This window comes from Ictalurus furcatus, chromosome 5, assembly GCF_023375685.1.
Source record: "Ictalurus furcatus strain D&B chromosome 5, Billie_1.0, whole genome shotgun sequence".
NCBI lineage: Eukaryota > Metazoa > Chordata > Actinopteri > Siluriformes > Ictaluridae > Ictalurus > Ictalurus furcatus.
Genome location: NC_071259.1, coordinates 7,872,604 through 7,898,248, shown reverse-complemented (window position 1 = coordinate 7,898,248; position 25,645 = coordinate 7,872,604). Strand labels below are relative to the sequence as shown.

At 39.3% G+C, this 25,645-nt stretch overlaps 2 protein-coding genes across 3 annotated transcripts in view; both read left to right on the top strand.

Moving 5' to 3' along the window:
- Positions 1-62: 62 nt before the first annotated feature.
- qars1 (glutaminyl-tRNA synthetase 1) lies at positions 63-14,207 on the top strand. The gene is made up of 23 exons (XM_053624563.1): positions 63-271; positions 1,084-1,234; positions 2,857-2,966; positions 3,685-3,760; positions 3,882-3,946; positions 4,027-4,080; positions 4,306-4,366; positions 5,765-5,833; positions 6,009-6,094; positions 6,217-6,303; positions 6,406-6,505; positions 6,829-6,907; positions 7,552-7,791; positions 7,891-7,983; positions 8,991-9,128; positions 9,414-9,501; positions 9,604-9,750; positions 9,837-9,938; positions 10,041-10,133; positions 11,637-11,764; positions 11,969-12,035; positions 12,135-12,260; positions 13,970-14,207. Exons 1-23 carry the CDS (start codon positions 161-163, stop codon positions 14,018-14,020), a joined length of 2,322 nt encoding a protein of 773 aa, XP_053480538.1. The 5' UTR covers positions 63-160; the 3' UTR covers positions 14,021-14,207.
- A 461-nt stretch (positions 14,208-14,668) lies between these two features.
- Positions 14,669-25,645, top strand: part of mtor (mechanistic target of rapamycin kinase) — a 110,627-nt gene continuing 99,650 nt past the window's right edge. For both annotated transcript variants that reach the window (XM_053624562.1, XM_053624560.1), the window contains exons 1-8: positions 14,669-14,757; positions 15,424-15,575; positions 17,922-18,030; positions 19,778-20,010; positions 23,437-23,637; positions 24,275-24,409; positions 24,544-24,819; positions 25,282-25,390. In XM_053624562.1, coding sequence (XP_053480537.1) covers positions 15,456-15,575; positions 17,922-18,030; positions 19,778-20,010; positions 23,437-23,637; positions 24,275-24,409; positions 24,544-24,819; positions 25,282-25,390 — 1,183 coding nt within the window. In that variant the 5' untranslated portion in view covers positions 14,669-14,757; positions 15,424-15,455. The remainder of the gene's footprint in view (positions 14,758-15,423; positions 15,576-17,921; positions 18,031-19,777; positions 20,011-23,436; positions 23,638-24,274; positions 24,410-24,543; positions 24,820-25,281; positions 25,391-25,645) is intronic.

The following is a 25,645-nucleotide window of genomic DNA, read 5'->3' as shown; positions in this document are numbered from 1 at the left end:
TATGAGCTCTGGTTTGTGTTATAAATTAACAGCCAATCAGAGCGCTGTTGTGAGCGCAGGAGGCGGGGTTTGTAGGAAAATAGCTGGGAAAACAAAATCTTTTATCTCTCACCCTTGCAGTTTTCTTTGGAGGTGGCGTGCGTGTGCGGAACAGAGGAACATGGAGGACTTGGTGGCTCTTTTTACCTCAATCGGGCTCAGTGAGCAGAAAGCGAAGGAGACGTTAAAAAATGAGCAGCTCAGTTCAGCTCTCAGAGACGCTATTATACAGGTAAAGCCGGAGAAACACACCGGCACACGGCTGTGCAGCGCGTGCGTGCCCGGCTGCAGAGCTAGTTAGCTAGCATCTGTCTTGGCAGCTGTCACTGCACTTCGATATTAATATTAACGATATTAGTAAACTGTTATAAAGTGAACTCTAGGTTTTATTGTCTGGCTGTATGTGTTTTCAAAAAAGTTGTATTATGTGTATTTAATGAAATATACAGTTGTTATGATGTAGTTACGCCCTTAACACTTTCACTTTCATTCTTTTACTTTAGTGAATATTACAGCTAGTTGTTTATCAATTTTGGGTTAAGGTCCAGTGTTAATATCATTAATTTAGTTTTAGTGGTTTAGCTTGAAGAATAAATATCAGTTATTTCAGTTCAGGAATTATTATCTGTGATTTATTTTCGGGAATTATCACCAATGGTTTAATTTTAGGAATTATAATCAGTGATTTAGTTTCAGTAGTTTTTTTTCAGTTATTTAATTTTAGGAGTTATTATTAGTGATTTAGTTTCAGGAATTATCATCAGTGATTTCATTTCAGCGATTAATATAAATCATTTATTTTTCGGAAATTAATATCAGCGATTTAGTTTCATGAATTAATTTCAGTGATTTTTTTTTTCCGGAAATTACCACGAGTGATTTAGTTTCAGGAGTAAATATTGGTGATTTCATTGTAAAATAAATATCGATGATTTAATTGATTGGCGATTCAACTAGAAGTTAGTTGAGTCAGCAATCAGTATGAGGGAAACTGATTTAAAAGGTGTGTGTGTGTGTGTGTCCGTGTCCGTGTCGGTCCTATAGGCCCAGAAGCTGTTGGGATCCAAAGAAGTGGACAAAGCCATAGGGAACCTGCTGTACAGCATGGCGTCCCGTCTCAGAGATCTTCGCCGCTTGACTTTCTTGACTGATTATATCACCAAACGCAAGATCACCACAGACCTGCAGTTGTCAGGTGTGTACCTGTATATAGTTTTGTGTCTGAGCTTCATTCACTTTTCGAACACATACACACATCTGTTCATTAGGTTTATTTCAGCGGTACCTCTATTGACATGTATGAATTTGGCATAAACGTTAGGGGTGTTACTGTCAGTATTTATCACATTGCCGTTATAAGCTGGAAGACTAAGTGGTGCCATGATCCTCTGTGCTTCTTATGCTAGGTAGTTAGGAACATGCTAGGAGTGGTAAAAGAGGTAGTGATGGGTAGTAACGTGTTTACAACAGTAACAGATTCCACAGCCAAAGGGTTTTCAGTGCAGTCTCTTGCATGGAGAAATAGAGGTTGATGTTATATGATTTAGTCAATGAGAAGGCGGTTGTGAAATGTTAGGGGAGTTTTAGTCAGAAACAAAACCACTGGAGTAAGGACAGGGTTAAAAGAAGATGGTAATAGGGAGAAAAATTCAACGTTGAGGCAACCGTCCTATCATACACCGTGACTAACCGTGAAACCATGACACTGAAACAACCCTAGTTGAGGGTTAAAGACAATTCTCAGGGCTCCAACTTGTAACCGTCCAAACCTGATGGCGTAAAGTCGTAAAGGAAAAGTTCCCCTGAAACACATAAAATTTGTTTAGCTTACTTCTAGTGCTAAGTTTGTAGGTTGATGTATTTTTTTTCTCCCGTTAGAAGATAGTGGGTTCCTGGCCACACTGATATCACAGGAAGGACATTGCTAAAACAGTTACAACGGCGTTTAACAGAAAATGTTGGGGGGATTAGTGATCTCAAACAGGGAATGGTGGTCAAGTTTTGCTGTTAGCTCTGGAAAAAAAAAGAGCAAGCACTTCTTTCTTCCTAACTATTTTCCAGTGACGTTCACTATAGTACAGAAATCAACATAGACGTATCAGACTCTGTTTTATGGCAGAAAGTCTGTTTGGCTGGATAGTAGAGATGTGGTGGTGAGGAATTTTTTTCCACTGTTTAATTAACATGTGACAACACTGGTAATACTGGTATCGGCGTGGGCAGGGGTGGGGCCGGTGGGGGGCTTATGAACGCCTGTGCGACTGTGCACATTTCACTTTCGCTTTCGAATTAGCGGCAATTCGGGGGCAGCAATTACTTGAGTGGTGGGTTCATTATTATTCTTAATGAAAAACACAACAGCAAAACAGTACAATGACAATCTCGCTTATATTAAACAACGTGAAACCAAATCCTCTGCCATCATGTTGTCAGTCAGCTCGCTTCACTCTCACTCATGCAAAATGAAGTCTGACTCCTGCTAATCTGTGCTGCGACTCTGACTCGTTGGCTCATGCTGAATCGAGCAGACGCGTTCAGTTTGTAATTGTAGCGTCCATTCTCTAACTGAACAAAATGATTTTTATTACAATAAAAAGGCAAAACGACGGTGGGTGCGGTGCCGCATTGGGCAAGTGATGTAATCGGTGTGCGGCCCCAGCACCGGGAACACCGACTATCGCAGCAAGCCTAATGGATAGCAATCTATGTGATGATAGAGAGAAAGGAAAGTGAAAATAGAGCAACATCTTTTACAACTCTGCAAACACTGATACAGCAGCCACAGCTGTTTATATTTGCTCTTATATTTGTTCGCAGCTGCATTAGACTTTGTGAAGAGCCATCCTGAGGATCCTCTGGACAAGCAGGCGTTTGAGACTACCTGTGGTGTGGGAGTTGTTGTCACGCCAGAGCAGATTGAGGATGTGGTAAGTCAGCTCACGCATTATATAGATGCTTGGTTGCTGCAGCATGCCTGACTGGTTTCGCATGAACATCTTGGTGTTTGTCCAAAATGCCACTGTCACTTTTCATTTTTATGAGAACATTGCACTGATGACAGAGTACGCCAACATTTTGATTAAATGCACCCTGATTTGACCACACCCCAGCTGACAGGAGGCTTCAGTCATTTCCAGAGATGTTGAGCAAGATGGAGTCGTTGTAGTTGTTGTTGTTGTTGTAGTTGGCTCACATTAAGAGCTGTACAATCTGGAGGTATAAATCTATAAGGGCAATTCACTGCAATTTGATATCATGATATCATCATTATCTAGCTATGAGTAATAAAACCACAGAACCTGAAGGAAACCAAAAGGATGAAGGAATAACATGCGAAAATCTACACAGGAAGTAACCTGAGCTCAGGATCGAACCCAAGACCTAAATATCAAATTGGCTATTTTCCTTATTGTGTGTGCATTTATGCACTTGGTGTATTATAGAGTTGTCCACAGGAAAACTTGGGTTTTTTTAATCACAATCCCAGCTGCTCCTGAAGGAATTCTGACCAGTCCAACTCCAATCATGTTCCCACAGTTATTGGGTCGTGCAGCGCTGCAGCCAATACGCTCCCATAGTAACATGCGTGTCCTTTATTTTACTCTGCCGGAGGATTCATTTGTGTTTTTTTTCATGCTTCCACAGGTTGAGCTCCTAATCAGAAAACACAAACAGCAGCTGTTGGCCGAACGATACCGCTTCAACATGGGGCTCCTCATAGGTGAATGCCGCTTCATTTTGCCTTACATTCGTACAGCTATCATCAATGGTTTATATATGTGAAGTGTAGCCATAGGTGACCTCTTTTGCTTGGTAACTGACGCTGATGCCTGATTCTCTAGGTGAAGCCAGAGCTGCTCTTAAATGGGCAGATGGGAAAATCTTAAAGAATGAAGTAGACATGCAGGTGAGCAAGCCGACACTTTTATAATCTAAAAGCTGAGCTCAGTAGATGTTGTGTTCAATCATACTTTGTCCTCTGCACAGGTCTTGCATCTCCTGGGTCCTAAAACCGAGGCAGACCTGGAGAAAAAACCCAAGGTACACTTCCCAGTTGTGTGTGTGTGTGTGTAATGTAATATATATATATATATATATATATATATATATATAGAGAGAGAGAGAGAGAGAGAGAGAGAGAGAGATAGATAGATAGATAATTAGTGTGTATGTGTGTGTGTGTGTGTATATGTGTAAATCATGCATGGTGCATTTGCAACTTTCCCAATAGTTCTAATGTAGTGTGTGTGTGTGTGTGTTGAACAGGCAGCAAAAGCCAAACCGGCAGAGAAAGAGAAGAAGGAGGAGAAGGTTGAGTGTGTGAATGGTGAGTTTCAGGAGAGTTATTTCTCCAAAAGCTTAAAGACCTAATAAATAGAAGACACTCTTCTCTTCCATTTTCTACTTTCATTCCCTGGTGGAGTCATATCTAGATTGTTTCAGTCAGGTGAACAATAACAAAGTTTCTGCACACGTCCATTTCTAAAGCATCTCCAGTGGTGCTATTTTTAACGACTGACTAGTTTGGATGTGTACAAGTGCTTGTAAGTAAAGGTGGGAAATTATTGCTCTTATAATGCGGATAGCATCTTTATGTTTATGCGGATCATGAAGTCTGAGTAATAAAAAAATCGGTCTTAAAAGTACTCAGCATGGTTCATTGTTAAAAACGAAGGGGAGGATATATGGCTGGGTGAGTTAGCTAGCTAGCTGGTTAGGTTCCTTGTTTAGCTGAATTTGCACCTCTTTAGGCTGTGTTATGTAGCTTATATTAACGTGAATGTCTGTTCGACCTTGATATTTCAAACAAGTTGAGATAAAAATATGTGCTCCAGCTTCTGGAGTTAGTGGATATCTAGCTCTCTCCTTTCACTGCAGCAATCCAGGAGTTTTGCTGAGCATTATCTGTAGAAAATCGACAATGATTTTGCACAAATTTTAATTTGGACATCTTAAATCAAGCTAGCAGTCATATAGAAAGAGCTGCATGGAGTATGGTTCTTCGCTAGAGTTTTGAATAATGTTTACTGTCCACTGGATATGTTGTAGGAACGGCGAACCGAATTGTCTGTTTCAGTAAAACAAACAACAGAAAACTTCCTGGTTCCTTTGGTATTAAATGTTCCAACATCATTGATGTTCTGCTATGAAAGGCATCTCTGGGTTGCATAAAATGCAGTACATCAAGTTTGTACTTTTCTGTGTGGCAAAAACTCCCACACCTTACAGTCTTGCCTCCATTCCAAGTTCTGTCTGTGATTTTATTTTCATTTATCTATCTATTTATTTATTTATTTATTTATTTCCATTATCGTCCTTGACTGGTTTTGGTAGGCCTAGTTTCTATTGTTACTCATTGTGTGATGTGGTACATGTGACAGGTTAGTGCTGCTAGGCTCTGTACAAAGCCTAAACAGGTACCAAAAACTAGTTCTAGTCAAGTTTGTTGTGTTGTGAGGAAAAAGACTGGTTTGTAATGTTAATGGTGTGTGTGTGTATGGGGTCAGTGATAGCTCAGTAGTTAGGACAGCTGACTACTTATCGGAAGGTTGTAAGTTCAAATATCAGCGCTGCCACTGTTGGGCCCTTGAGCAAGGCCCTTAACCCTCATATGCTCAATTGTATAAAAATGAGACAAATGTAGGATGCTCTGGATAAGGACATCTGCCAAATGCCATAAATGTAATGTGTGTGTGTGTGTGTGTGTGTGTGCAACTCTTCACAGATTTTAAAGTGGAGGGGAAATCTCTGATGGAGCAGCTTCGAGGAGAAGCGCTGAAGTTCCATAAACCAGGTGAGTCTGAAAGCTCCTGTACATTCCTTAAACATCAGTTTCCAAACTGCTCCTTTGTTATTAACTTTATTGTTTATTAAAGATTTGATCATTAGGTCTGATTTGTTGAGCTGTGTGATGCATGTATGAATGAATGCAGTAATGTAAAGTTGACTGTCCTGCTGTGTCTTCCTAGGTGAGAATTACAAGACTGAAGGTTATGTTGTAACACCAAACACCATGAACCTGCTGAAACAGCACCTGGAACTCACTGGAGGACAGGTGTGTGTGTGTGTGTGTGTGTGTGTGTGGCTGACTGGGTATAGGAAATGGTAAATAAAGAAAATGTTGCACTATTCCTTATCTTTTCTTTTTTTTTTCCCTTTTCTTTTTTTTGTCTGTAGGTTCGGACTCGGTTCCCTCCTGAACCTAATGGCATCCTGCACATTGGCCACGCCAAGGCTATTAACTTCAACTTTGGTTATGCTAAGGTACCGCAGATGTGTTGCACATGTGTACACAAACATTGGTACATGTTTCAATTTTTTTAAATTAATTAATTTTTACCTTTATCACTTTACTTGCTTCTGCAGGCGAATAATGGCATCTGCTTCCTCCGCTATGACGACACAAACCCAGAGAAAGAGGAGGAGAAATATTTCACTGGCATTAAAGACATGGTGGAGTGGCTGGGTGAGTCTTCACAAGTGCCCCTCAGTTTTGCATTAAATATGTCGGTGATGGCACCCTGAGTCCAGTGTAAATTTACTGGTTTGTCTAGGAAACGTTTGGAGCATGTCCAGTATCTTATACAGTCTCACACATACACCCACACACCCCCATACAATTCCTGCTTCAGGTCAAAGTCTTTCAGGTGCTATGAATAGTTGAACAAATTAGGTTTATGGTCCTATATTGGGTCGATTTATTTATTTATTTAGCTAGCATCATCAGTGCTGTGGTTTTGCTTTGCTCATTCAGTCAGTTCATTTTTGTGTATGTCTGTTGTTTTCCAGGCTATAAGCCCTACGCCATTACTCATGCCTCTGACAACTTCGGGCAGCTGTACGAACTCGCTGTGGACCTTATTCGCAGGTGAACAGCATATATATATATATATATATATATATATATATATATATATATATAATATTACACACACACAGTCAAAGTTAGGAATACAGAAGGCTGTTTATACCTTTTCCACATTTTTAGTGGAAATAACGTGAACTTGAAATGGGACTTTTACAATTTGATACTTAAAGAAAATAGCAGATTTGTTGGTTGGATATGTGCATATATCTGTTCAATATGAAGTAGAACCACCTTTGGCAATAATTACAGCTGGAAGTCTTCTTGGATATGTCTCTATAAACTTTGAGATCTGGGCTTTGACTGGGCCATTCTAATATGTTCATGTTCTTTGTGTTGAGCCACTCCGGTCTAGCTTTGGTAGAACCTCCTCCCCAGTCTCAAGTCTCTTGGAGTCTGGAACAGGTTTTCTAGGATTTCCCTGTATTTGGTTCCAGCTGTCATGCCCTTAACCATTTTCCCAATACCTGATAAAGAAAAACATCTCCCAAACATACTACCACCACCATGCTTCACTGTGGGAATGGTGTTCCCATTGTCTTTTTCTTTCTTTCTTTTAGTGGCTCAATGTCTGTTTAAACCTTTTCATAACATAAAGCATTTTTGTCAAATTTGATGTTAATTTGCAATGCATGTGTCCTTGTCAGGGGTCATGCGTACGTGTGCCACCAGCGCAGCGAGGAGCTGAAGGGCCACAATGTGCCACCCTCACCATGGAGAGATCGACCAGTGGAGGAGTCCATCGTTCTCTTTGAGAGAATGAAGAAGGGCATGTTTACAGAGGGCGAGGCCACACTCCGCATGAAGATGGTCATGGAGGATGGCAAGATGGACCCAGTGGCTTACCGCATCAAATACACGCCTCACCACAGAACAGGAGACACCTGGTACAAACATGGCACAGTGATCCTCATGCACATTTACTTTTTTAATAAATGAAACCTGCTGTGACTTCTCCCCCATTTTTTTTTTGTTTGTTTCTGCAGGTGTATATATCCTACATATGACTACACCCACTGCCTGTGTGACTCAATCGAACACATCACACACTCGCTGTGCACCAAAGAGTTTCAGTCTAGGTATGTGTAGCAGTGAAGCAGAGCAGTTCATAATGGTGGATTTAAAACTATAACTATTTGGAATTTTTAAATCATACAGTGAGGTCCAAAAGTCTGAGAGCACTAGTGAAAATGCTTCTAGGGAAAGCGCTTTTAATTTGTGTTCTTTTCTAATTTAATCCAAATTTCATTCCAAATTATACTATGTTATTGAAAACAACTGGAGTGAAAAGTAGAATCTTTGAGATATTGACATGAATTTCATAGTTTCTTAGTAGTTGGTACAGCCTCATTTTGTGCACTTGAGCTGGCATGGACTCTGAATCTGAGAATCTCTCTCAGATTCTCAGACTTTTGGACTCCACTGTATGTTTCAGGAATATGTCTGCTTTTATCTAGCCTAGGCCTTGGATGCATTACATGACTTTTTTTTTTTTAGACCTTAATAGATTATGAAATGACTGGGTGTTTCAAAAACTCTCGTGTTTTTTTTATGGCTTCCGAAAACTAAAAAAAAAAAACACCATTCCCACAGTGAAACATGGTGGTGGTAGTATCATGTCAAGAGTTACCCTTCGTCGCTTGTCTGACTAATCCCCTCTGTAGCTGGTCCCTGAATTTTGGTGGGCGGCCTCCTCTAGGCACAGTCGCTGTTGTGCCACATCTTTTCGATTTTTAAATAATGGATTCCATTATGCTCCATGGGATGTTCTAAGTTTGGGATTTTTTTTTTTAATAATGAAACCCTGATTGATCCTTTTCCTGGACTTTTCACAGGTGTATTTATACTGAGATCATGTGGCACTTTGTTGCACACAGGTGAACGCCATTCACCAATTATGTAATATTGCAGTAAAACTAATTTAGTGGGTTCACAACAATAAGAACTTACCACCTGAGCCCTATAGTCAGGGTAAATGTCATGTAATGCAATCCCAGCTTGATGCTGTTCAGTCTATGATGATGATGCATCTTGCCTATAAAGGGAATGTAGCTGACACATTCTGTATGTTCTCTCTCGTTCTCAGACGCTCGTCATATTTCTGGCTGTGCAATGCTCTGGACGTGTACTGCCCTGTGCAGTGGGAGTATGGCAGACTCAACCTCACCTACACGGTCGTCTCCAAGAGGAAGATCATCAAGCTGGTGGAGACAGGGGCTGTCAAGTAAGACGCATCCCTACTGCTGGTCGTTCCCATGTTCTCTCACCGATTTCTTCACGTTTTTTTCCTGAATATGTTTTCCTCCTGCATCCATACAATGCAGGTGATCGCTGTATTTAGTCTTAGACACAGCTCTGATGATCCTGAGCATGGAATTCTTGCCTGTTCTTTCCACTGTGGTGCCTTTAAACGTTTATTATCTGGACCATTACAAAATGTGTAGTAAAAAATCAGAGCGAATGGGAGTTTCATCATACGCTCATGGGTATCATTTGTCTGTTTTTGTAGAGACTGGGACGACCCACGCCTCTTCACCCTCACTGCTCTGAGGAGACGCGGGTTTCCCCCTGAGGCCATCAACAACTTCTGCGCCCGTGTAAGAGAGAAAATGGACTGTATCTTTCTGATTAGTGGATTCCTGCATACCCACATGGACGCTAAAGATTTTAATTTGCTTGACATCTCGTTTTTCATTTAGGTGGGTGTGACTGTTGCCCAGACAACCACGGAGCCCCACATGTTGGAGGCATGTGTGAGGGATGTGCTTAATGACACTGCAAAGAGGGCCATGGCTGTCCTGGAACCTCTCAAAGTGACCATCACCAATCTGCCTGCTAATGCAAAGGTACGTGCAAATCATAACCTCTAGGATTTTGAAATGCTCCATATACAATATTATTGTTTTAACCTAAACCTATTTTTGAATCTCAGACTGAGATTCATGTTCCAGACTTCCCTGCGGATGAGAGTAAGGGTAGTCATGTGGTTCCCTTCTCCAAAACAATCTTCATTGAGCAGAGTGACTTCAGAGAGGTAAGTGTGAGAGAGATTTAAGGTATAAATGATGTGGGGGGGGGGATTGCTTTATGTAGACTACTTGCTGTGTATTTTGAAGTGTAATTTATTTCCTGTTAGGTAATGGAGAAGGGCTATAAGCGTCTGACTCCTGAACAGCCAGTTGGCCTGAGGCATGCCGGCTATGTCATCTCCGTGCAGCGTGTCATCAAGGTGAACCATGACTTACAGAACATTTTCCATATGTTTATATGTTTCCTTTATTTTGTTAATATTTTGTAAGTGGGTGAATATAAGAATATTTGAATTACTGGTTGACCGATAGTGGATAGTGAAATAAATAAAAGATATACATCCCAACTGAACCAAAAAGTAACACTACAAATAACAAATTAAAAAAAAATAGAGACATCCAAAAGGAATCAAAAACACTTCAAATATAACTAAAATAAATTTTGTCAGTGATAGTTTTTATTTCGCCTCTAGAGGCCACTCTCATACTGTATAATGACAGCGGACCCTTCTCAGCCACTCCTGCAACCGACAAAACCTATGGGTGTGGGTTATTGCTGAAAACCAATTGTTCTAGCAGTCGGCTAACGTTGCTGATTTATCAGCAAAACCGATCAATCGGTCGACCTCTAATTTGTATACATTTTTAGCTGTGACTCTCTAATGGGTGTAAAGAAGCCTAAATATTGACTCTCATTGATGGATAAGTATGTTTTTAGTATGTTCAGGAGACAAAGCCTAATAGTGCATGTATTTTGCTCACTCATGGTGGAAAAAAGCAGAGAGTGCAAACTGATTAGACCTTAAAATAAATAAATAATTTTATACATGATGATAAGTGACTTATGAGTAGCTACAGCTACCGAGAGCTAAGGTCCTTTTGGATGAGTTTAGTATAAAATAAATAAATAAATAAATAGAAAATGACCCTCACTAATTTGTTTAATTTTCTGTTAATATTGTCTCCCACCATATAAGGATATTTCAGGGGGTTTACTAAGTAAGGTAAAGAAAAAAAAAAACACAACAGACCATGCTGTTATAAGAAAATAATCAATTTTGGGGTCTTGTGAGGTGACCCGACATCACCACAAAGTGTTTTAATTAGCAGTTCAGCAACTTGCCATCAATACAATTGTTCATTAATTAAAAGACAACATTTAAGTTACATTTAATGTTGTTGAACTTTCCTGAAACAAGTTAATTTCTGTTACCACTTACATTATAGTAGCTATAAAAAGTCATTTCCTCACCCTCCTTACTTTATCTCTGATGAAGTTAATAAGACAAATATACACACCTTGTCATGTTACCTAGAAACCAGGAAGTGCACAATTCTCTGTCCTGAAACTCTTCCGGTGAAGAGCTGACACCCGGGACTCCATACTGTATAAACGATAAAATATTAGATTAACTGACTGTATTTATATAAATCTGTGATTTGCCTTGCAGCCAGCACTTCTGAGCTGCTGTTATAAAAAAAAAAAATTCATACCTGCTGACCAATCAGATTTGAGAATTCATCTGCTCTGAATTCTGTAAAGAGAGGACACCTGTTAGCATGCGTGATTTTTAAAACTATTTTGCGTTAATAGAACACATGAGAGGATTTACGAATTTATTTTTGTGCATGTGCATGATCTGTGCATTGCTCATACAAACTTCTATGTTTGATCTGCTTTTGATATACTGTTTTGTTGACAGGATGGCAGTGGTAAAGTGGTGGAGCTGGAGGTGACGTGCACCGGCACAGACTCTACTGAGAAACCCAAAGCCTTCATCCACTGGGTCTGCGAGCCCCTGCAATGTGAAGTGCGCCTCTATGAGCGACTGTAAGTTTGAGGCTCTGTGGGTCTCTAACTGTTTATTGTCCTAATACAGGTCCATTTGTTTGCCGTATTAAAAGAGCCATGGACATCATTGATCGTGAAAATCACGAAAATATAACTACACTCCATGTGTAGTAGTTTTAATCACTTTATGTTCTTGTTACCAAATATTTTCTCATGTGAATGAACGTGTCTTTTTCTTGATAGCTTCATCCATAAAAACCCAGAGGACTCCTCTGAAGTGCCTAATGGCTTCCTGAGTGACATCAACCCGGTGAGTGTTGATCCTAATGACCAATGTTTTGATCTAACATTGTCATCCATTGTTTTCCCCCTGTAATCTATTAATTATTTCATTTTTTCCCCCTCCCAGAATTCCCTACATACGATTGAAAGTGCCTTCATTGACCGCTCAGTGAGCAAGGCCAAAGTCTATGATAAATTCCAGTTTGAGAGAGTGGGCTATTTTTCCCTGGACCCAGATAGCACAGCTGATAAGGTATTACTAAGCAACACACAGACAAGCAGAAAAGGAACAATAGTAATGTAATGCTTGATTAAAAAAACCCCAAAACAATGCACTGTATTGATGCCTGATTAATACCTCAGTAAATGTCAGATCAAAGCTTAGTTCTGCACACAATCTTGTGGGGACTTTGGAACTTGAATCAAAGGAAGTGCCGCCTTCACTCACTGTGGTTTTCAGTATGACATACAGTATGTAGTTTCTATATCAGCCATCTAAACCAGGTTCTCAAACATTTTACAAGCTCTTTTACTGTAAAATAAATTCCACAAACCCTGTCAGCAAGATTAATAAAATACAATCCAACTATTTAAATATATTAACTATTTTAATAATATTTTAGCTATTTATTTATTCATATTACTTAAAGGCTGACTTGTTTTGGACTTCTTGGAGTTTGGATTAAACCAGTTCAATTTAATTGACTAGTCAAACAGGCTAACTCGATAGTAAATATAGTAATGTTGATAAAGGTGAATGATTCTCACCACTGTAATGGACCCCTGGCTACTCTTCCCAGACTTTCAGAACCACTGCTCTAAACCAAAAGCTCACGGCAGGTTTGTTCTAAATAACAGATATTGGGTGCCTGTCAATCAGCTCCCTTGCTCCCTCGGTAATGAATGAGTATATTGTGTAGATGAGTTCGGGGCCCTGGTAGAGACCCTGGCTCACTACACACTGGGACACTGATGACTCAATTTCTGGCAACATGACTACGTACTTGCGTTGTAAAACGTCGCCACTGGCATTTATCAACAACAGGCAGGAACGATATCTTTCTGTCATTATATGTCACATAAATTAGTTAGTTAGAAATGCATTTCTGTCATGGTACTTCAAGCAGGCAATCCTAGGCTACTACTGGATTCTTTAAAGTAATTAAACCGTATATAGATTGTCAAATAAAGTTAAAAGTTGTGTGTATGTCTAATGTATGTGATCATTTGAGAGCTACAACAATGATAACTAGCTGCTTAGAATTGTAGACGAAGTCGGTTGAGAGTTTGTCAGCCATTTTTTCAAGCCATTTTTTTTTTTCCGAACTGAGAGGCTTCAGAAAATATGTCATATGGTCATTTCCAGTAAGGAAACATAGTCAGCATTGATGCAAAGCATTGTGGGATTTTTTTTAGGGAGTGAACGTACCAGGATTTTGGAATTGCGACAGTCCTTAAAATGGCTGACTCCCTGATCAGTCCCCTGTCTTCTGAACTATAGAGCTGATTGAGATGCACCCAATATCTTTTCAGGACATTTTTACATTCAACATATTTTCAGATCCAATTCACTGTGACGTATTTAACGCATTATGCTGATTGACACAACATAAATCTTGTGAACACACGACAGAACTTAAAGCCTTAAAGCATGGTACTGATAAATGTTTCACATAACTTGGCAACAGAATTGTTTGGTCAGTCTGTGATCAGGATGCAGTACTGGCTAATGCGTAACGTATACTCCTGGAACAGAAGATCAGCTGCTGTTCATCATTTGAACCACCAGGTTATGCTACTGTACACAGTGATGTAATGCTTTAGGGGAAATTATTCTTTTCAATACAGCTAATATACTTTTGAAACTTTCTTTTTCCATTAGACAAGCCTATATAAAAGAACATTGAGTTAGTTGTTTTTTGTTTTTGTTTTTGCTAATATCTGTCTATTATCTTTCCCCAGCTGGTTTTTAACAGGACAGTTACACTCAAGGAAGATCCTGGGAAAATCTGAGTGCTCCCCAGGACCAAAGAGCAACGGCTTTATGGACAATGTCACTGTGCCGAAACAGCATCTAATATATAGGAAATGTCTAACATCAGTAATATTCATAAGGTTAAAAGTCAACTGTTGGTGCTTACATATGCAATTTTATGGTGTCTTATGCTGAACTTCTTTCTTATGTCTGGGAAAAGAGACAAACTTTTGAAATAAACCATATTTAAGTAAAAAAAAAAAAAGCAAAAAAAAAACTCCATTTGTGTATTTATTTTGTGTGCAAATCCATGTGAGGTACTTAATAGTGTTACTGAAAATGAATGAATGAATAACAGAGTGCTTTTGTCAGCATCCATGATGATGATGATTGAATATTCTGGGAGGCTAATTAATATGTATTTACAAAATATATTATCTTTAACAGAAAACCGCTAGTTAAATGTGCAGTATTTGTCTTTTTTTGAAACCTGAATAACCTTCACATATTCAATCAAAGGTGAATAGGGAGGAAAAAACGACGGTCATTGGCCATATCTATCGCTAAGTCAACCCCGTTCAAGAAACCGATAGGCTAAAACTTCCTCTGTGGTTTTTCGGTTTCTCACGAGATTGTTTGGTTGACTCGACTGTCAATTATTCCAAAACCTCGGCCCATTGGTCAATTCAGCGTTACCGCTGAAACCCCGCCCCTTGTATTCCTCTGCAGGCTTCCTCTGCGAGCAGAACCTCTCCAGGGGCAAACGTAAATAAAAGTAAGATATGCAACTTATTCCAGTGTCGCTGTAGTTTCAGACATAAATAGGTTTATACACACTTTATTTACGTTGCTGTATAATTCAGCACGAAAGGGTTTCTGTACATTTTTTTTAACCAGACGAGTCAGTGTGCATCCTTGCTAGCAGCACACTTCGCTAAGCTAACTAGCATTCATTTTTTTCAGGCTAGGTCTTGCTCAGGTTTGTTATGAAGTTTGACGCTCAAATGTTCGTACCCATGTCCTTTTCATATATATACATGTTTTATTGTTTTGTAAGAAATCGTTCTGGGTAACACTACAGCTCTGTTTAGCTAACTAGCTTTTGTACTAACAACACCAATATGAGAGTGACAGCGTGATGCATAAGAAAGTTATAGCTGCAGTGGTAGTGTTTATTGGGCATGAAGGTAAACAGCGTTAAGGTGTGTGTGTTTTTTATTGATTTACTTATTTTAAAATATGTATGCTTTATATATCAAGCTTTTAGGAGCACTACGTTGTTAGATTAACATTTCATGTTTTGCAGGAACATTTCAACCACACCAGTGACGTGTCAAGTGAACCATAACAAACATATAATAAGCACTATATATATATATATATATATATATAAATGTATATTTATTTAGGGAGGGAATAAAAGCGGCTGCATACGTTACAGGGACCGCGGGAAGCGGCACCGCTGCTGCCGGGATGTCTGGCACAGGTACGGTGCTGCAGCAGTTCGTGGGTGGCCTTAAGAACAGGAATGAGGACACACGTGCCAAAGCTGCTAAGGACCTTCAGCATTATGTGACCACAGAGCTGAGAGAAGTATGCAGCACCCTACACCATTCGCTCATACATACCTGCATTCGTTCATTCATGTCCTGTGGATTTCACAGGACTGGATGTAGGATTTTATGCATCTTTATGCCCAGACTTGCCGTTGACATTTGAGCACTTTTTGCCTGCGTTTCATTTGAATGTGCAGACATTTTTTTTAAAACACAGTTTTTGTCTTAGACAAAAAATATTTGATGTCTTTCGCATTATTGTATCAATAAAAAAATCGATTGTTTTGATTTTCAAATGTTATCCACCAGAAAAGAAAGTAACATATTACATGATAACCTTTTTAGACAAAAAAAAAAAAAGGCTGTCAGGGATTACCTGCAAATACAGAAACAAGTGTGACAGTCTCCAAAGGAACTCACATGATTTCATAAAACCTGGGATTAGTGATGCATTTTTTTTGTAATTAACACTTTTATTGATTCACAAGTTAACACAAAGAGACAAACAACACATATAATGAATCAAACTATTTTAACATAAATCCCCACTATAACCCCTCCCCCTACCAACCTCCCACCCCACCCTGGTCCCCCCACGAACACCCCTGTGGTCAATAGAATATAAACTCACATATCAAAAAAAATAATAATAATAATAAAAAAATACACACAATTAAAAGAAAAAAAAGGAAAATACAATAATCAAGTATAATCATAGACTAAACTCTAAATTATACTCTCCACCGCCCCTCCTCGAGAGTCCCCCAAAAACGCCAAATAACTGCTCCATTTCTTCCTGAAGGAATTCACAACCCCCATTCTTCTGCTCGACCCCTCCTCAAAGGCAGCCACCCTCCCCATCTCCACACACCACTCTGGAAACGAGGGCGCTCTGTCTGATTTCCATCCCCTTAAAATAACCTGCCTACCAATCATCACACTGGTCAAAACCCAATCTTTTTTGTACCTATCCTCCAATTTTGTGACCTCCCCATCTCCCAAAATACAGAGTCTAGGGCAGAATGGGATTTGAGTGTTCAACACCTCACATACAAAGCTCTGCACCTTCAACCAAAATTCTTGGATCTTACGACACCCCCAAAAAACATGGGTGGTGTCTCCATCTTCTGAATGGCATCACCAGCAGGTGGGTGTGTCTTTAAGACCGATCCTATACAATTTAGAGGGGGTCCAATAGAACCGATGTTAAATCTTAAATTGTATAAGGCGCACCCTTGTGTCTCTAGATGCAGTTTTTATATTTTTTAAAATCCTAGCCCACTCTCCCTCCCCCAATTCCAAATTTAAATCTTTCTCCCATAATCTCTTGAGAGTGGTCGAGACTCCGTCCCCTAGATTCTGAATCACTAAGGAGTAATACACTGATGCTTCATGTCCTCTTCCAAAAGCAGAAATCACTTCTCCCAGAGTATCTGCTGCTTTAGGAGGGTGCATGCCACTCCCAAAAATAGTATAGAGCAAGTGGCGTAGTTGAAGATACCTAAAAAACTGTGATCTGGGATCCCAAAATGTTGAACCAATTTTTCAAAAGATATCATCACACCACTCTCGTAAAGATCACCGAGTGTATTAACCCCCCTCTAGTGATGCATTTTTAAACCCAAAGGGTTGTTATAATTAGTATAGACTGCTGTTTATAGTAGTGTTTTATGTAGAAAAAACTTACATTTCACTATTTTTTGAAGGCATCTCAGCTTTGAGCATTTTGTTCCATCCTCCTGACTTTTGCATAGTACTGTATATCTCATTTGCCTAATTTGGCTGACAGAAGTGGAACCCGACATGGTCTTCTGCTGTTGTAGCGCAACCTCAAGTTTCGATGTGTTGTGCATTCTGAAATGCTTTTTTTCTCATCACAAATGTATAAAGTGGTTATCTGAGTTACTGTACCCTTTCTGTAACCAGATTGGCCATTCACCATTGACCTCTCTCATCAACAAAGCGTTTACGTCCATAGAACTGCTGCTCGCTGCATGTTTTATCTGTTTTTGCATCATTCTGAGTAAACTCTAGAGACTGTTGCGTGTGAAAATCCCAGGAGATCAGCAGTTATAGAAATACTCAAACCAGCCCGTCTGGCACCAACAATCATGCCACGGTCAAAATCACAGAGCTCACATTTTTGCCCATTTTGATGGTTGATGTAAACAGCTGCTGGCCCGTATGTGCGTGATTTTATGCATTGAACTGCTGCTACAAGAATGGCTGATTAGATAATTGCATGAATAAAGTGTCTAATAAAGTGTCCACGAGTACATATGTTATCCTATTATTCTATTATTTTTCTGTCTAGTGTTTTTGTAACTTATTTTAATTTGGACTTGTTCTAATGTTAACGTCATCTGTGTTGTTTCCCTTGAAGCTGAGTCAGGAAGAATCCACCACTTTTTATGATGAGTTGAACCACCACATATTCGAGCTGGTCTCCAGCTCGGATGTGAATGAGAAAAAAGGAGGGATTCTTGCCATAGGTAAGTCGTGCGTATCTGATGAAATCAGATTACAACCCCAATTCTGAAAAAGTTGGGACAGTATGGCAAATGCAAAAAAACAAAGAAGAGTCATTTGAAAATTCAATTCACCCACATTATTAACACATTATTTGATGTTTTACTTTGTGAATTTAATTTATTTGTGAAAATATACACTCATTTCAAATCTGATTACTGCAACACACTCCAAAAAAAAGTTGGGACAGTCAACTGTTTACCACTGTGTAACATCACCTTTTCTTTTAATAACACTTATTAAGCATTTGGGCGCTGAAGACACCAGTTGGTTAAGTTTAGCAAGTGGAATTTTCCCACATTCATCCATTACGCCTTTCATCAGCTGCTCAACTGTATGTAGCCTTCGTTGCCTTATTTTGCACTTCATAATGCGCTACACATTCTCAAACGGAGACAGGTCAGGACTGCAGGCAGGCCATGCTAACACCCACATTCTCTGATTACGCAACTATGCGCTTGTAATCCGGGCAGAATGTGGTTCGGCGTTGTCCTGCTCTGCATGGGAGCATATGTTGCTCCAAAATGTGTACATATCTATCTGCATTAATGGTGCCCTCACAGATGTGCAAGTTACACATGCCATGGGCACTGATACACCCCCATACCATGACAGATGCTGGCTTTTAGACCTGATGCTGATAACAGCTTGGATGGTCCTGTTCCTCTTTGGCACGGGGAACACGACAGCTGTTTTGTCCAAAAACTATTTGAAATGTTGACTCGTCGAACCACAAAACACGATTCCACTGTGCTACTGTCCATCTCAGATGAGACCGAGCCCAGAGAAGTCGGTGGTGCTTCTGGACAGTGTTGATGTATGGCTTCTGCTTTGCACAGTAAAGCCTTAACTTACATCTGTGGATGTAGCGGCGAATGGTGTTGACTGACAAAGATTTACCAAAATATTCCAGAGTCCATGTCAGGATATCCATTACAGACTCATGATGGTTTTTAAGACAATGATGTCTGAGGGATCGGAGATAACACGCATTCAGAAGTGGTTTTCAGTTTTGTCCTTTACGCACTGAGATTTGACCGGCTTCATTGAATCTTTTAATTATATTGTGCACTGTATTCGCTGTATTCGCTTATGCATCGGTTGGCAGATTGGCGAGCCTCGACCCATCCTTGCTCTTGAAGGCTCCTTATATACTATGATTAGACGATTGTCTCACCTGTTTCACATCACCTTCTTATTTCAACTTGTCACATCGCTATTAGTCCTAAATTGCCCTGTCCCAACTTTTTTGGAACCTGTTGCATGCATCAATTACAAAAAAAGGTTCATCTTCAAAATAACTATGCAGTTGATTTGGCAAAACATCAAATACCTTGTCTTTATTTTTTTTTTTGTTTAAATACATGTCAAAGTACATTTACAAATCACTCCTCTTTGTTTTTATTAGCATTTTCCATACTGTCCCAACTTTTTCGGAATTGGGGTTCCTTATTAAAAATATTTCAATAATATTGGAACTGTAATTTAACCACTGTTGTTAACACTTACATTAAAATATTTTCTACATTAGCATAGAATAGAGGATTTTTCGTTTTCATAATTTCTGCAATAGTTCCATTGTTTATTTTTTGATTGTTATTCCCATGCATTTTCAGTTGGAACAGTATTTAACATTTTAAACATTTTGATAATGATCCATTGTCAGTGCAGACTTTAATAATTTCTTTGTCAATGTACCTTCCTTTTCAGTGAGCTTGATTGGAGTGGAGGGAGGCAATGCCACACGCATCAGCCGCTTTGCCAACTACCTGCGCAACCTGTTGCCCTCCAGTGATCCGGTAGTCATGGAGATGGCCTCCAAAGCTATGGGGCACCTGTCCATGGCAGGAGACACGTTTACCGCAGAGTATGTGGAGTTTGAGGTGAAGCGGGCTCTGGAGTGGCTGGGAGCTGACAGGAACGAGGGCCGACGCCATGCAGCGGTGGGTGAAAAATAGACGTTGACCGATAATGGATTTTACCGATAACTGCGTTAGGCAGTACCTGCTGATAACCGATTAATCAACCAATAGTTTTCAGAATTGATTCTGAATGACAACATAACACTGAAAGTAAAATATTGCTGAACTTAATTAACAGTACTAACTGTACCATGCAAATGTATTCTATTTTTTTTTAAGTTAAATAATATTAATATACTAACCTACTATTGATAAATATTAAAATACATTAAAGATATCCTTCCAAACTGAACCAAAAAGTAATACTCCAAATAAAAATACAGACATCCAAAATGAATTAATAAAACACTTCAAATAACAACAAAATTTGTTGGGGATGGTTTTTATTTCGGCTATAGAGGCCGCTCTCGTACTGTATAATGACCTCGGACCCTTCTCAGCCGCTCCGGCAACGGACGCAACCGGGAAAAACTATCAGCGTTGCAAAACCGATTAATCAGTCGACCTCTAGTGAAAAACACTGGAAAGACCCTGTCCCGAATGGTTCACTAATGGTTCTTGTATGCACGTGTACATTGTCTCATTGCTCATTATGGAGTTACTATGGAGTGGGCTTTAAAGGAAAAATCCACCTTTACAACTGGCATATTCATTTTTATAATTACAGTGTGATCTAAGATTTATTAACTTCTTTCATCGGCACGTTGGTCTATTTTCACTTGTAACAGCAATGCTTTCCTGCAATACCCACAATGCCATTCGCCTATCTGCTGATAGTGGTGCCAGTGGGATTCATCCCTTGCTTCATCTCTACCTAATGAGAGCATTGCATCATTAATCTTCATAAGGAAAATGATGCTGAGCTTGACCACGCTGTATACCAAATGCTCAGTTTGTACACCCACGGCCCTCGAAGGCTAACACACCGTAGCATCACAGTGCGCGTAATGATTTAGAGCTCTTTTTTTTTCTTTACGACAGGGCTTAGGTCTTCATGGTCTATCATGGGTACTAGAACCTAGGGCTGCACAATTAATCAAATATCGATCGCGATTACGATTTTGACTGCCCACGATTAAATGAACATGATCGACTGCGATATTGCCGTTTAAAGTTCGTCCTCCGCTCATAGAAAAGTCAGCTACAGATCAAATCAAGCGCTTAATAAATTTGCAGCCAATCACATAGACTGGCGCAGGGATGACGTCATATTTTAATGTAAAAATCTGGAATTGGAGTTAGCATTTTAGCGCTCAAGCTACCAGTTTCGCTGCGCTCTCCAGCGCTTGCGCGAGGGGAAATCAGGACATTAGCACGATGCTAAATGTCACTATAGAGGTTGTCGGGGACATTAAACATCACGCCGAACAGGAAAAAACTTTGCAGATAAACTCAGGGCTCTACAGTGCGACAATTTCACTTTGCGACTGATAAGTATTTTGTGTGACTGTGAATAAATATTTTTCCGGCGAGTGACCTGTTCAGAGTTGTATAATACAATCAGGATAAAAACTACAGGAAGTCCAAAATGCATCTACACCGCGCAACAGTTACTTTCACACTGCTTTTCATCTCCTCAGTCAACCAAACAAGTGTGTAAATACTGCAGAGAAGCCATTATGATGACAAGAGTAACACTGAACATTATCTGCTTCTGTCAACTTCCCAATCTCGCAAACCGCCATCTTTTATTGTTCCTGCAAAATGACCTGAACTTGCACCTGCTTGTTTAGACACAGCGACGTCAGGCGGAGTAAATTAATAATAATGCTAATGCTACAAGGTGGGTTAATTTAAACTTCTTTAAGATTGGTGAGGAATTATTTAATAATAATCAAAATTAGCAACTGTTCAGAAGGAGTACGCTGCTGCTCTCCTTCACGCTCTTCACTAACTCAAATACATAGCGTAGTCACTTCATTTAAACTTAAGGTTCCCAGATATCATCAGAAAAGTCAACTCCAGTTTCCATATTTTAATTTAATCCCCCCAAAAACAATATTATCAACAGACATACTGGGGAACCGATCTAAAAGGAACAACTGATAAACAAACAAACAAACAGAAAACTAATAAAATGTAAAGACAGAAAATGTGCTTAGTCATTAATCATTTAAATAAAAAATAGATATTATAATAACTTCATAAAATATAAATAAAATGAGAAATTAAATGATGTTTAATTACTATGGGTTGCATTTAATATCAATTTGACATTAAGATAAGTTCGCTATCTCCTTAGAAAGCTATTAGGCTTTTTCCTAATATGGATCATGTTTGTGTTAGTCTACTTTTAATTAGGACTATTGTTTAAGATATTTAAAAATAAATATTTTATGCTTGTTTATTTATCAATTAACCAACAGTATTTCTCATTGCTATTATTTTAATTCAATTAACAGTGACCATGAGCAGAGAGCTTACATTTAACTGTTTATGACAGACAACCTGATTAAAGCTTAAATTAAAAAAGATTGGTATCTGGATCGGTTTCGGTCGAAAAAAATCCTGATCGGTGCATCCCTAATGAACACCATTAAACTAAAGCGCTTTGCATCTGACGGATAAATGAACTCACCCAATCACATCCTGTATGAGATTATTCAGATATATACACAATATACACAGAGCAGTTCAAGAACTGACTCCAGCCCAGAACCATGACAGTGGAAAATGTCCAACAGTGTAGCTTTAAATACATTTAAGAGGAGCAGACTTCAAACACTGAACATTGAGGTTTATTGTATTTGCTTACAAGGTGAAACAGGTTAACGGTTGTTTTTTGCATACAGTCTGTAAAATTAACTGAAAATATTAAATTTAGTTTATCAGAAGGTAAATTAATTAGTCATGGCTCACACTACGTTCCTAAATTCTGTCATAATTGACCAGCTCAAGTTTTCTCATGCCTACTTGTGCGTTATATTGTGGCACATTAATGTTGCCATCTCTAAAAAAAATAATAAAAATAAAAAAAAAACTTCAACTGTGCTCCTAAATTTTTGTAATTATTATTAAAGAGATTGTGTTGCGTCTCTCCTCCTGGAAACCCTGTTATTGCCTTTTCTGCATACACCTGAATTGTTTTCATTTGGTTGCATATTGTTATATTTGATTTCATATTTTCATTTGGTTAATGGCATTTTTATTTTTACTTATCCTATATTTTGGGTACAATTTTATTTATATTTTGCTTCTACAAGATGATGCACTTTAAGGATCAGTTTAATTTGATGCAAAGATTTGTACATTAGCAGGAATGTAGCACAACATGGAGGTGAAAGCAGCAGTCTGTTTATTTAAATGTGAAAGTGCAGTAAAAATATGTTGTCCCTAAAATCAATGAATAATCGTGATAAATAATCAAGATCTCAATATTGATCAGAATAATCGGGATTATCATTTTGGCCATAATCGTGCCAAAACTGTTTGTCTTTTCATCTGCAGGTGCTGGTGTTGCGGGAACTGGCCGTCAGCGCCCCCACATTCTTCTTTCAACAAGTTCAGCCGTTCTTTGACAACATCTTCTACGCGGTGTGGGACTCTAAGCAGGCTATCCGTGAGGGAGCAGTGTCCGCTCTCAGAGCCTGCCTCATCCTCACCACACAGAGAGAGACCAAGGAAATGCAAAAACCTCAGTGGTACAAGGTGAGCTCTCAGCACTTCACATGGCATGGTGGAAGAGTACATTTCTAAAATAGGCAGCTTAGGTTTTGGAGGGTTATGACTTTATAGAAACCACTAAAGTGATGGGGGATGTATTTGTTTGGAGTTTCAGCTAATTACTGCCCAGTTATAGATCGAGACTTTTCCCCCACTTGTGTCTAAGGACTTTTGGGGTCCTGCTGTTTATTTTGGATTTTTGTGACCTTGTTCCCGCTAGCGATAACTCTCTTTTTTTTTTTTTCTTTTTTTTTTTCCATTGACTCGTAACTTTACTGCTCGTAGCAAAATGCTGTGTTTGAATTGTTTAGGCTTTAAATTAAGTAAACGTATTGCTTGTTTGAAGTCGTTAGACATCATAATGAAGCACATTCAAATAAATTAACTAGAGTTAAGGATGCAGAATTTTGAGCTAGCTAATAATGTAACTGCTGAATTTGAATTGAGGCCACATTGTAACATGGTTTCAGCAGGAAACGATAGGTTATAGATTTACAGTTTTTCACATTGAAAACAAGGAAATGCAAACCTTTGCACTGTAAGCTGTATACTAATCCTAAAGATTTTACTCCACTTCAGTTGTTTAAATTAACAATGTTTTGGATACAATCTCGGTCCACAGCAAACGTTTGAAGAGGCAGAGAAAGGTTTTGACGAGACACTGGCTAAAGAGAAAGGCATGAACAAGGATGACCGGTGCCATGGTGCCATGCTGATTCTGAACGAGCTGGTTCGCATCAGCAGCATGGAGGGAGAGGTACGAGTCTTACTTTCCTCTTCATTGTACAACAAGTAAACGGACAAGCATTGTGCTTTAAACTCCATGTCCGTTTATCTTGTGCCTCATTTATTCTCCGTTTCTCACACACTGTTCCTGCCTCTCCTCTTTAGCGAATGCGAGAGGAGATGGATGAGATCACACAGCAGCAGCTGGTTCACGATAAGTACTGCAAGGAGCTGATGGGCTTCGGCACAAAGCCACGCTACATCACACCCTTCACCAGCTTCCAGTCGGTGCAGCCACCGCAGTCCAACGCCTTGCTCGGGCTCCTGGGTTACAGCAGCCAGCAGTGCTTCCTCAACTTTGGTGCTGTGCCAGTGCCTTCTAAGAGCACGCTGGTAGAGAGCCGTTACTGTCGCGAGCTGATGGAGGAGCGCTTTGACCAGGTGAAGCATCCCGAAGTTCACACAGAAATCTCATTTTGTCAGGTCGCCATAACATTTAAGAACCCATCACAAACCTCTCTTTTCTTTCTCTTAAAGTTAATAAGATGCATCTTGCCACGTTATTTAGAAGCCACTAAATTAACTATCTGACATCCTCAGTGCTTTATTTGGCAGAAAATTGACTTGACTACATTCATATAAACCTGTGCTTTGAATAACAGCAGGAAGTATTGTCCGAGCCAAACTGTTATAGAAAATCAGTTAACACCTTCAGACCAATCATATTCAAGAATTCAGCAGCACTGTGGTGTAAAAGATGCTGAATAAAAGCTCCTTAACTGCATTCACGGAATGATTAAGATCAAGATTCTGCCCTCTTCTTATGCATGTTTTCTGCACTTTGTCCTTTAAGACAGACTGATATTTTCCTATATATCACTTGTTAACATGTTGTTTTATCAGGTGTGCCGTTGGGTGCTGAAGTACAGGACCACTAAAAATCCTCTCATCCAGATGACTATCCTCAACCTGTTGCCTCGTCTCGCAGCCTTCCAGCCACATACCTTCACAGGTAGTGACCCTGGATAACTTGTTTTAATATTCAAATCTATGACTGGGACTGATATCAAATTTAGTTGGAAATAGTTGATCGTTTCAAATATTTTGGCAGTTTGGCAGTATATGCCCCATTATTACCCCTAATTTGTGTTAACTTCCTGCAATATTTCTTGATGTAGTGCCTTAATAATGGATAATTATGAGTTAATAGTTATTAACATGTTAAATCTTTAACTTTGATGTCAGTCTACTTCCTGCCCATGTGTTT

Coding starts and splice junctions, on each gene's coding strand:
- qars1 (XM_053624563.1), top strand. CDS start 161: ATGGAGGACTTGGTGGCTCTTTTTACCTCAATCGGGCTCAGTGAGCAG. Junction 6,095..6,216: donor TGGAACTCACTGGAGGACAG/GTGTGTGTGTGT, acceptor TTTTGTCTGTAG/GTTCGGACTCGGTTCCCTCC. Junction 7,792..7,890: donor CACAGAACAGGAGACACCTG/GTACAAACATGG, acceptor TTGTTTCTGCAG/GTGTATATATCCTACATATG.